The following is a 12698-nucleotide window of genomic DNA, read 5'->3' on the forward strand; positions in this document are numbered from 1 at the left end:
CCAAAACAGAAATTAATAACAGAAAAAAATAAAACTATTTTACTATTTCGAGAAGCAGAATGACACCTTTCATTATTTTTGAAAATGTTCTCCTAAACTGAAATTGTTTCCTTTGTGTGGAGGGTTGGTTTGGTGCCTGTCTCAATAGCCAGGCTGTAGTCACTGAGAGCCCTTTTACGCTGAACCCCAATGGCTCACTTTGCTCATGTTCCAGATGGATTTCTGTGGTCGTTCTTACTGTGATGGCCAGCTGAACTTGCTAGCATTACTGATGCTAGCCTACTTAGGAGTGAGCTGTAGGTAACAAACTCAGTAACTAGTTGGTAACCTGTGGTATTGCTGCATAAAAAAGAGAAACAAAAGTATGAGAAAGGAACATGTTGCCATTTACAATCACAACAAAAACAACCAGGGAGATAGAAATAATATGGTCTTTTTATTAACAATATTGATTTAATATTTCTTTATTATGGTCTTTATAATTTTTTTTTGGAAAAACCCTAACTACAACCAGCTATAGACAAATGCAGACCAGGCCAGTGTTTGGCTTCACGTCACACAGCTCTGGTTGCAGGAAATGCTATCAATGCGCAATCATGCTGGACCAGGTCAGACAGATGTAGCTCCAGCCAAGTCTGGTTCCAGCTGCACTGCACTGTATCAGTGATTGACATATAGTGTCAAGTCTCTTTCCAGGGTTCAACAATTATGTGTTTTTGTTGCACTTGCCCAGAGTTCCGGGCTGGATTTGTTGATTTGTTCTATAGTTGGCTTAATAAGATGTGCATCTGGTAAATGGTTAGTGCTGGTCTGAGACTGTTTTAGATTCAGCAGGGATGCCAGCTGTAGGAAAAAAAAGACACTAAACAAAGACATTGTATACCTAATCTTAAAGTTTGCTACAATTGGTGTAAACTTGTTCTTTTTAGGTACAACCTATAATCTGTAATAAATAATAAATTAAACTGTCCTTTGTCTTTTGTAGTGTGTGTGTGTGTGTGTGTGTGTGTGTGTGTGTGTGTGTGTGTGTGTGTGTGTGAGAGAGAGAGAGAGAATTAATGACGTAAGCCAGGTAAATATATATTTTAATGTTTTAACACATATATGACTCTCTATTTGATTGTGAACAAAATAAAATAATATAACTTTTTATCATTTTCATTAAGAATAAAATATACCTTTTGAAAAGAACTTGTATAATTGTATAACATGATTTTATTGACATGCAAAATTGTTCACAAGTTGATACATGTCAATTAAAGTACTTTGGCATACATGTATAGTTAAATCAGTCAGACATTTCAGGGCTTACTAAAGCTATCATGTTTGCTGGCCTTAATTTGCAGAAAGGTCTTGCAATTTGATTCGAGTTATATACAGAACCTTAGTAATCTTTTTCAGTCATGTATTTGAAATGGAACCTGACCCATCCTGCCCTGCCTGCATAGTTTCAAATGAATGCTGGACCTGGCTGGCACAATTTCTCCCTCATGTACAGTGTAATTTGCTGTTGTCTAAAGAGAGCTTTCATATGTGGAATTCAAATGATATCACGTTCTGATACACTTTGATGTGGGAACAACGTTTTGTTAAATGCTGTTTGTTGTCTGCCCTTGAGATCTGTGGCATGATTTATGTATTGAACTACAACATGCAAATACATTGCTCAGAATCATGTGGTTTCCACAAGCGGTGAGCTCACTTGGTTTGTTGAAATATTGGACCGCCAAAACACAAAGTGGGACTGCCAAAACTACTAGCCTGATCATTATTTGTGTGTGCAAGTAAAACGCTAGTAAAACGCTAAAAGATAGTACATTAGTATGCCATTACAGAAATCCATGTACAATTGCTAATAAATGTATAAAAATATCAAAATATCAATATTATCTTAGCAAAGATTAGTGCAGTTACATGTTTTTTCTGACACAAATCCTGAAAGGGGAACTGCCGGAGTTTGTTCTGTAGCCATGATTCTTTTTATAGTTAGATGTAAAGGAGGATCTCAAATGTAACTCTCCATCTTATTTGGCAACCCTATCCATCTACACTTCCCTGTTTGAAGAACTCTGTTTGCTAAACCTTTTCATGCTAAAGCCACTTTATTGAGATTTAAATCTATGACGCACAGCTTTGAAGAATGGAGTACTGTACACCCTCATGTTAAATAAAATCTATTATTTCATAAATGAAGCCTGCTGAAATCTTTTACTTTTGTTTTCATTAGTTTGCATCTGGCTAGCCATGTGATAACTTGGAAGAAAGCTAGAGGGTTATCCAAGAGGAAGGTTGGCTCGTCAAAGGTGAGATTCTAGAAGATTCTAGAACAGAACACTACAATGTACTATACACAGATTACAGTTTACACAAATGCCTTGGTAATATCTGGGGTCCAATTTGTCTTTATATTTATATATTGGGGTTATAAACCACTGGTTTTAGATGTGAAGGAAATGCCCTCCACAGCTCCTAGGGTAGCTGATGTTAAACATGTCTGATACACTCAATGCTACAATCAGAGTTTTATGGATTTGAGACTTTCTCTCAATTCTTCTTGTGAAACGGAATAATTAGGTGGATTTCCACAAATTTATGCTGTTGATTCCAACATTCTTGACATTTCGTTTAATTGAATAAATTTCAATGATTGCATTTAAATACTTTGCATGGAATTCCCTTTGCAAGGGGTTTTAATAATCCCTTTTCCCTGTGCATTTAAGTTTTGTGCTTAAGTTTTGTGATCTAAGTTTTGTTTCAGTGGATCCTACTTCTGTTTTACTGTTCTTCATAGAGGAGTTGGTTGACTGTGTTTGAGCCATCCGAGTTTGTAGCAGTTACTCATCAGCAGACAGATCTTTTTTCAGATGTTTTCCATATTTAAAGTCAAGCTATTACCATTATGGTATAGAATCATTCTCCTTTTTCCATACCAGAGGACACTCACAATGTAACAAATAAAGATCTTCCAAAGTTTTTGTTAAACAAATTTAGTCAGTGTGTGTGCGTGCCTGTACAAATGTTTGTGTGTGTCATGGATATGGGTGTGTGTACAGAATACAGTTTTGAATAAACAATGCCCTTTTATTGAACTTTGGTCCAGGAAGAACCTAGAGGCATGATCAGAATGCCTTTGAATGCATTGCACCTCTCCTTATATTTCAAGGTCACATGTTCTCAATGAACACCATGTCTACAACAAAAACAAGAGCATTCTGTCAGAAACAGCTGAGACTGTACATGCTTCTTTGTTCATTTCAGTCGTACTCAAAATGCAGTTTTAGAAACCTGTTTGTTTAGCATTGATGGAGCTCTGTTTTTCATTAAAAAACACATGCGCATACAAACTGAGTAAACACCCTTCTCATAAACTAGAGGGTTGATTATTTTCTCATGGAGTTCACTTCACTTGGTAAATCAATCATACAGTTTCTCTTTGACATACATACTAGTTTACTCTCAGAACAAGTCATATGTGTTGATATATTAAGAAAATGAAATGAAACAAGAAATTGCACGAATACATTTTAATGCACATCATATATTAATGCATATAGATCATGTATTTAAAATATTTATATTGTCAACTTGCCATCTTTCAATTTTATTCTGAAAAATACGAAAAAAGCATGTATGAAACAGAATTATATAGATTATTTCTATTTCTTTGGTGGCAGACTGGAAGATCATTTGTTCACAGATTTCACCCACTACATTACAGCATATGAATCTCTATTTCAGTTCAGTGTTGATTTTTCCTGTGAGGTTGTGATGGATGACAAAGTTTTCAAGTTTTCATCTGAAGCTTTTATTCTTGGCGACCTCTTTTTCTTCCTTAATTAAAAGACAAATGTATCCACCCAACATGTTCATGCAGTTTGCAGTCATTAGTCTGGTAGTTGGATTTGCGTGACATGCTAAGACTGATAAGGTTTGTCTTTAGGCAGTCTGCTATTCAAAAGAAATGTTTTTTAGAGCAAGCAGACAGGGACGCCTGGTCTATTATACATTTTGGATCCAGGGCCTCTGAAGGCTGGAGGTGTTTGGTAGCGGGTTGCACCCAAAGTTCACAAAACATCATTATCTAAGGTATTCAGACACAACAGCTGTACAGATGAACCCATGGCCAATGCTGTCAATCAAAATGAGCACATTGTAGCAATTAATAGCAAACACAGTTCATGGCAACACCACAACAGCCCCTGGGAACCAGTTAAGTATTTGCAGTAATGTAGGCCCTGTAAACACTGAAGAAAACCAGCCATGATTTGCCTGTTAATGGAATTGCTCATAGTAATACAGCTCTGTGAGGTGCAGCAAAAAAAGTTAAGAAGACATTAAACAATAAGACACATTGACCGGCATTTTGCATGCCTTTTCCAGTAAACAGAATCATAGCCACCCCCACCCCCATTTGTTTTGCATCATATTCTGATGACTATGACTAAGTGAGCTCTTTCACTGTTCCTCCACTTGAGGACCTCCATCTATTGGAGGTGTGATGACCCGCCCAAGGCACACACACCACATCAGTTCCCCACAGTCTCTCAGGCTACTGAAAGGAAAGCAAGTGTATGTTCCTCACACTCTTTCTATACATACACACATCCACTCACATTTCCTCCTGAGGTCTTCACAGAAGATTCACCTTAGCCACCACTTGTTTACAGCCGTTGCGCGAAAATTGGCGCCCCCCGGCAGAATAGTAGGAGAGCTCCCCAGCCAGTTGCTCGACGTGGAGACGATCAGGGTAGAAGCCCTCCCGGGTCATCTCATCCAGGAAGCAGTCCATCACGTGACTTTTCTCCAGCAGGGTGAGGGGCACAAAGTCCACCTCTGCCCACAGCGAGTGCTGCTCTTCCAGGAAAAGGCGCAGCAGGGGGCCAAGTTCCTGCCCGAGCTGCCTCACCCCCCCACGGCCCAGTGGGACCTCGCTGGAGGAGTTCTGCAGCACATACTTGGTGATCTCGCTCTCCCCCAGGCTGCTGATGAGCACGTAGATGGCATTCAGGTACTCATTGGTCTGGTTGGGCTGGAGCAAGCTGTGCAGAGCATCCAGCAGCTGGCCGTGCATGAACTCCACTTCGTCAAGTATGAAGACTGGAATCTTCTCCTCCATCTCTGCCCGGCTGACCACCTCGGTCACCTGGAGGACCAGGTCACGGGCACAGCTCGCGGCGTTCTCCTCCAGGGGGCAGTGGTGCATTGCGTAGTACTGCATGACCAGCTGCTGGCCCACCACTGAGTGGAAGTGGCGGGCCAGGATCCGGCCCAGGTGGCTCTTTCCCACTCCGGTTGGCCCGTGCAGTGACACCGCCAGAGGCTTGTTGTGGACATAGGTGGACAGGTAGTCATTCAAGTGTGACAGGAGCTCGCCAGTGGCCTCCTGTTGGCCAAAGACCTCCCGCCTCAGTGTCTTCTCCAGCCCCTCCAGGTCATACTTCACCACGTGGTCATCGAGATTCTCAATGGCGTTGTAGACCTGGAGGAAAACGATGATGCTGAGCAGCATCAGACAAGGCTTAGCCCGGCTGCGCTCTGCGGTGGGGAGGAACTTGCGGCTGTCATTGGGGAACAGCACCCGTGACCTCCTCTTCTTCTTTTTCTTGTTGGGCGGTGCATTTTTGTTGCCCACTACCCCATCAAAGGTGAAGATCTCAGGGCTGGTTGATCGCAGGGAAGGTCTCCCCGCCACAGATAGTGCACTGCCCATCTCCAAGCGACGCATCTTCATGGCCTGGTACTTGTTCCGGATGCGCATCATGGCTCTCAGCTTGGCCGAGAATGGAGAGGCGCCAGGAGAGGGGAGAGCTGTCTGTTCCTCCTCCTCAGGCTGGCTGTCTGTGGGACTGTCTGAAGTATCTTTGTCTTCCATCTGAAGAACAAGAAGGAGAGATAAATGGTTGGGTGAATCAGATGAGCAATGTGATGAGTTGCACACAACACATTATCTCCATTAGCATGAAGAGCAATGTCTGCCAAGGTCATTTAAAGGTGGCCATTGCAGGCATTCTGTAAGAATGCTTTCAATGGGTGTCAACAAAGAGAAAAGTTGGAATTAAGTACAGCACATTTATTATGTAAGTCTTTGGTACAGGCCTTTCTTTAATTTTGCTGTGTTAATCAATCATGAGAGAGCAAGAAGTAGATTGCGTGACAAACTCCCACTTCATTTAGCTTGGGATGTTCCCACTGAATCCAACCCTTTAACCACTGTGAATAAGTGAATAATTAGAGCTCATTAACATTTGGTTTGGCAGCTAACTGGAAGTGTGTGTGTGTGTGTGTGTTCAGCGCTATTTCAGCCTCCTGGAAGCCTCCTCAGGCAAAACATGTGCTTTTAATTCCCTATCTTGAACAGCACTGTTAAATTGACATCACCATTATGGTATGAATCCCTTGGTCTGACTCCTCTGTGACCCCATGGCTCTTCTATGACTTAAAATCCACTGTAAAAGTAATGTGACCCCAATTATCTGTCTATGACCTCATTTTGAATTAAACCCCACTGGGACCCCACCATTAGTTGTCCTGTGATTTGTCTGTGACCCTGTTGTGACCCCTGTGTGACCTTCACCTGAGTGTAGCCATTCTGTGACCCCACAAAGCCCTATGATGCAAACCCCATGGTGTCCACGCCCTGAAAACTCAGGGACAGTCAATAAGAGAACAGCCTCACAATTACAGCAATACAGCTGTCTCAGCTGTGGAGGTAAAAATTCAATTCCCTTCACAGTGGTACTCACACAAATTTCACATTCACTTCAAATACACAGAGGAGGAATGTCAACCATTTTGTAATATGTATTGAAAGGTCCCTTCTCTTCAACAGGTTTAAAAACATATGTCTTGTCAGGGATGTTTTGTCAAATAAAACTGACAGAATTCACTTAATCCATGTGTCCAGTGGACACCATGGATACATGTTCAGCCCTTCCCCCTCTCTAAACTCTGCTTCCCAGCAGAAACAACTATGCAAATGAGCTTGCAACTCACAGTTCCCACATTCTGAAGAGACAGTGTATTATGCAAACATGGCATTACAGCTAACTCAGAGAACTGCAGCAAAGGCAAGTGCAAATGAAAGAGGTGGATGGGCAATAAAAAACTACCCAGAGGAAAGCAGTGGGGAGGAATTGAGATTAGAGGAGGAAGAGATGGAGAGAGGCAAGGAGACAATGAGGGCAATGAGATGGAATGAAAGAGAGGGTGGGACAGAGGCTGTATGAATTACAGTTTGCTTTTGAGTTTGAGTTTGAGACTGAGTCACACCATGCAGGGCATACTTTACCCATGCGTGTGTGCATGTGCCTGTTTGAAAGGTAGGGGAAGATGCATGGAATGGTTACAGGAAACACATTCAGGGAGAGAGCCCATGCAGACCACACAGGATGTGGGCAATCTGCAGCCTAAAGCATGAGCCCCCCCCCCGAAGCAAAAAGATTTATAAAAAAAATTTAGCATTGGAGGTGCATCCTTCTGTCAAAGAAATGCAGGACATGAACTGATTATGGAAAGATCACCCCTCAGCATTTGTGTTGCAACTGTACATTTTTTGTTTGTCAGGTGGACCACTGCTGGCGAGGATTCAACCCTTGTTGCTGGTAAGCGACAGGCAGAAATGCGCTATCTGCTCATGTCTGACAGTATCTGCAGAGTGGCCAAGATAAGAGGGTGAAGCTGCGCACGATCTCACTGTCACAGCTGCGAAGCCTCGTCCGTGCGACTGCGAAGAGACAGTGGCGAGAGGTAGTGAGAGGAAGAGAGAGAGCAAAAATCTTCCCTTACCTTGGCAACAACCGAGACAGGTACTAGTTTGCTTCCACGCTTAACTCCCGCTGAGCTTGGCCCATGGGCTACTAGGTCGGTGGTGACACGGAGGCAATGTCCTGCGACAGCTTGTCACAACCGCCAGTTCAACTCCAACCCCAACCCCCCCCCCAAACAAAAAAAAAAAAAACACACGCACACACACCCTCTCTGCTTCTCTATAGAGCTCCTCCTCTCTCTATCTCTTTCTATCGCTCTCTATTCTTTGCCTCTGTCTCTCTCATTCTTGCTTTCTTGTATTCCGCTTGCGTCACTCCTTAGATTTTGTCTCTTTGTACATAACACATCAAGATATCAAATTGCACTGTCATCTTGGTCTTTTATTTATAGGCCACATCAACAAGGAAATGTCAGTGTTACTCTAAAGTGAAAGCTTTACTTGTTTTCATAGCTGCCTTGAGAGAAAAAAATCTCTATGTTCTTCTAAAAAGGGTGACAGAATTTTATTCAGGTCTGCGTGTGTTGTATGTGGCTGCAAAAACTTCTAAAAACCTAACACATAACATTTTACATTTGTACTTAGATGTTGTAGCATCACACACAACATTGCAACAACATTTGGAGAACACTACCGTACCAGTCAAAATTTTGGACACTTTTTATTTTTATTATTTTCCACATTTTAGAATAATAGCAAAGACATCAAAACTATAAACTATAATTGTTTTTTGGAGAAAAAGAAATTCATACATAGGCATCAACTTCACTGTTTATATTTGTCTATAGAACATTTTCAATTTCAAGAGCTTAAGCATAAGTATTTAAATCTAAATGTCGTTAAATGCTTGTTCCCCATTATCTTAATCAGGTGTTTCCAAACTTTTGACTGGTGCTGCACATATTATTTGACTATCCCCTAGGTTCTATTTCTGCTCTGGCAACAGAAGAGAGCTACAATACTCTGGATTGCCATGAAGTGACCTCTTTAGAACAGAACACCAGCAGGGAGAACAAACGCTAGCCCATATCAACTTCCTCAAATATCAGCAGATAACATTACTTTAAGCATTTCTGTTTTACCACTCCCAAGCCCATTCTATCTTGAGTGACAGTGCTGACACATGCCTTGAAATGGAAAGTTTTTGTCACAAGGGGGTGAGGGGGAAGTTCATTTTGTGTGTGCGATAAGGCAGCAGAGGAGGAGCTTGAGGTGAGGCGGGGGGGGGGGGGGGGGGGGTACCAATGTCCACATCTACCATGAATAAATTAAACAAATTAGCCTGCATTCTGTGAAGGCAAAAACACATATTTACATATGAGGCTTGGACTGCTAGAGCAGTGGCTGTTGTGTGGCTGCTGAATCATATTTGAATATTTGCCTTGGCACAATGAATTTTTAACCATATTAAGCCAGATGGCTAAGTCACTTTGTACTTCCCCGAACTGTGTTGTGCAGATAACACGTCCATTTTATACACAAGTCTATTTCCTCGTTTATAATTTTTCCCCCTTTTGGAGGCACCAGATGTAAATTAGGTTCATCTCACTTCCTCTGCTCTCTGGCGCAGGCATTCTGAGGGGGCCACAGAACATAATAATCCAGTTCTTACAAAATAACCCAACGGTGCACAGAAGACAGGCACATCTCGCTCACAGGGGCCCGACAAGTCATAGTTTGATGAAAGCTTGCCAGAAGGCTGCCCTATTGTGTTTCACACATTTGGGTCAGGCAGCTCTCCCTATCTCTGGCTGGATTCGCTGAGATGCTGTGCTGTGGTACACTTTCTTATTGCATGAGGGATTAGAAATCAGTAGTTTGGGCACCCAGGACTGCTGTTTTCTCTGGTTACACCTACTACTATGAACTGTAACGTTCCAAGGCCGAAGGGACTACTGCATTTTTAATGCAATTCATACAAAGACAATGTGGCGGAGTTTGTGTCTCAACCTGTGAACGGAGTCTTAACTGCTTAGTTGTTATTGGCAAACAAAACTTGTTCTGGGCTAGCAGATTTTTTTGAAATTTTGGTAGCATATAAAACAACCTGTTAACAGCTTATCCAATCATTTCAGTAATTACAGAAATACACAAATCATCACTTAATTAGAAGTTATTTTTGTGGTGGGGATAAATTATTCATTTGTGCACAAGTCTGTTTTTGGTGTAATACAACATTTATGGATGAAGGTATTCACACCAATGGAGAAGGTCATCTGTATTCCTTCCCTATATAAAATAAGCATAGCAAGGCTGTGAATCCAAAAGACCAGCAGCTCACGACAATGACTTATTTTTACTGCACTCTTCTGAAATCGTCAGTCTGCTTTCCACTTTTTTAAATTCTGCTAGAAAAACAAGCTCCTTTGGCTTATTTCATCACAAGCTATGTCAGGTTACCCCTTGCAAAACTATATGCAGAAACAGTGCTATGCTGTAAGAAAGAAAGCTATGTCAAAACCAAGAATCTGGGGCAAATGAAATTAGATATATGCTAAAGAACAATCGCATGACAGCTTTTATTTTCAAGAAACAGGCACCAGTTGCCCTTTAAGCAGCCAGAGTAGGCCTGTGATTCAGCATCTGAGCCCCTTAGGTGGATGAGGAAGCACATACTAGTAAATATAGTGTCACAAGCAAATACATGTAGGTTTTGAATTAGCTGGAAAAAAGAAGCAAAGAGTCATGTCAGATCATATCATTTGAGTTTTCTAATTTTAGTATTTAGTACTGTCATTACCTATGATTATCAAAGAACTACCAATTAAAGTAATTCTTGGCATTTCAGAGTTTGGAAAAATATATGTATTATTATTATTCCTTCCTTGGCTTCCTTGGCTTTAATCTGAAAAAGTAATGTGCGACTGAAATAATGTCTGAAATCTAAAATATTATTGCAAGTTTCATACATTTCACCACAGTACTACCAGAAATTTATATGAGGTGCACAGGTGCCTGAAAGAAGCTGCTGGATAAGGATTCATTACTTTTTCTGAGAATTTTTGGAGGTTCCTTACTGAATATTTTCCTCTATAATTCCCCTGCAGGACTTTCAGCCAGTCTTCCAGGAAACCGCTAAAGAAAGCACAGAAGGGAGGTTCCCAGTAGGCTGTGAGGTGGGAACACCAGGGAAGCAGGTAAGCAGAGACACCCACAGGGGAGGGCAGCGCAGCTGGATATTTCCCTCTCGCCTCCCACGTCCTGGCAATCAGATGGGATACCAGCCAGCACTGTGCTGCCGAGGTGTTTCCGCACTGCAGCAACATAGTGGCAGTGTTACACTGTGGAGAACCTGGCTGACAGTTCTCACAAAAATGAGCAGAAAGAGCAGATGTTCCCAAAAAAAAAAACATCTTAAAAACCAACAAACAAAAGCAACCAGCCTGAGCACACAGTCAACTGGAAAAAGTGAGCCTCCTGCTCTCCAGTCACACACCTGTACTTAATATGCCTTTAATAAGGCAGGTGTGGCCGAGTATCCAATGAGCTGGTTCAAGGTAATTATAAAACAATGACAAAACAATGACAAGAGACTGTTTGCAGTGAAATTGAATGGATACAGGTTTGTTAATTAACAGGATGTAAAATGGAAGACAGAGGATCCTCAGAAACAAACTCAAATGACAATTAAACAATTAAAAAGTTTTGGGGACAGACTTTGGCCTTTGACAGCATGGACCTTCTAAGTACAGCTTATTTGAACCAGATAGATCTCATATTGTCTGGTATTCCATCACTGACTGGATCAAGCGATTGTTGTTGTCTGGTGATGATGACTCCAGACTGGCCCAGGCCGGTCTGGGGCAGAGTATGGGGGAGGACAGTGTTTGACATTCCTTGGCAGCTGTGAAATAGAATCTCTTGAAAGGGAAGGTTGCCGGCCCTTTGTGCTGTGTACGTACAATGAGTTCTTCCTCGCCTTGCACTGTTTTATACTTTGTGTGTTCTGCAAGTAATTTCTTTTGAACGGAAGAGGGTTTCCTTCCTAAACCACTGCATTTTTGTATTACAGAATGTGTTATATAGATAAAATCAGACAAGCATTGAAATGTGTAACAGATGCAAACAAGTGAAAGTGTGAATAAAATTGGTGTGTGCAGAACTGAAACAGAAAGCTTTACACAAACTTGTGATGCATGTAACAATTGGTCCAGGCCAACTTCAGCTGAACTTAACTTTCTCACACTTTTATATATAATCAGACTGAGCTCAATGCCTTTTTGATGTACACAGCCCGTTTGTTTTGTCTAACCTTTCTGAGTGATCCTACTCCTCTGATGTTTTTTTTTTTCCTCAGAGGGACAAATAAAGATGGTTGGATGATAGTCCTGGCTTTGTGGTTGATGGGGGGGGGGAAAGGGCTCCCATTAGGTGGCTGTTTAGTCATGTCCTGAAAGTATTGCTCACTTTGTACCAACGGGAAGGAGGTAACGACAGGCTGATGTCTGGGTATGGAGTCCATAGACTTTACTTTAAATGTCAGATTTTCCTTTCTTTCGTGTGGGGCTACAATTACTCACAATCAATTATTTTTGACTGGTTTCTACCCAACCCAAATCCTGAGGTATTGCCTTATCTTACATATACTGCATATATAGTGATAGAGAGGGAGGTGCAGTTCTGTCTGTGGACCTTAAGGGAGTTTCAGGGTGAGAGATACTGCATCACTGAATTCAGTGAAATCCGTTGTCCTCTGGGCGTTTTGTCCCACGTCCTACATTAGCAAAAACAAACCAAACAAAGGTTGGTGCCAGCTCCGGTTGTATCACTCTTGGCTCCAGTATTTCTGGAGAGCATTTTTTTTTGCTTTGAATGTCTCTTCCACTTTTGCTCAGGCTTGTACCCCTTTATTTTGGTACATAGTTTCTGTTGCAAAAGCTGATATTTTTCAAATAATGTATATGTGCAGCTTGTGCTATGGTAAAAAAAACTT

At 41.6% G+C, this 12698-nt stretch overlaps 1 protein-coding gene across 1 annotated transcript; it reads right to left on the reverse strand.

Moving 5' to 3' along the window:
- Positions 1-3670: 3670 nt before the first annotated feature.
- Positions 3671-7893, reverse strand: tor4ab (torsin family 4, member Ab). Its single transcript, XM_036527772.1, has 2 exons — positions 7786-7893; positions 3671-5872 (listed from the first exon to the last, which is right to left on the reverse strand). The coding sequence occupies exon 2, from the start codon at positions 5870-5872 to the stop codon at positions 4631-4633; it is 1242 nt and encodes a 413-aa protein (XP_036383665.1). The 5' UTR covers positions 7786-7893; the 3' UTR covers positions 3671-4630.
- Between the last annotated feature and the right edge of the window lie 4805 nt (positions 7894-12698).

Source organism: Megalops cyprinoides, chromosome 4 (assembly GCF_013368585.1).
Source record: "Megalops cyprinoides isolate fMegCyp1 chromosome 4, fMegCyp1.pri, whole genome shotgun sequence".
In the NCBI taxonomy this organism is placed as follows: domain Eukaryota; kingdom Metazoa; phylum Chordata; class Actinopteri; order Elopiformes; family Megalopidae; genus Megalops; species Megalops cyprinoides.

What these genes read in the sequence shown, in the direction of transcription:
- tor4ab (XM_036527772.1), bottom strand. Translation starts at nt 5,872, where the DNA reads ATGGAAGACAAAGATACTTCAGACAGTCCCACAGACAGCCAGCCTGAG.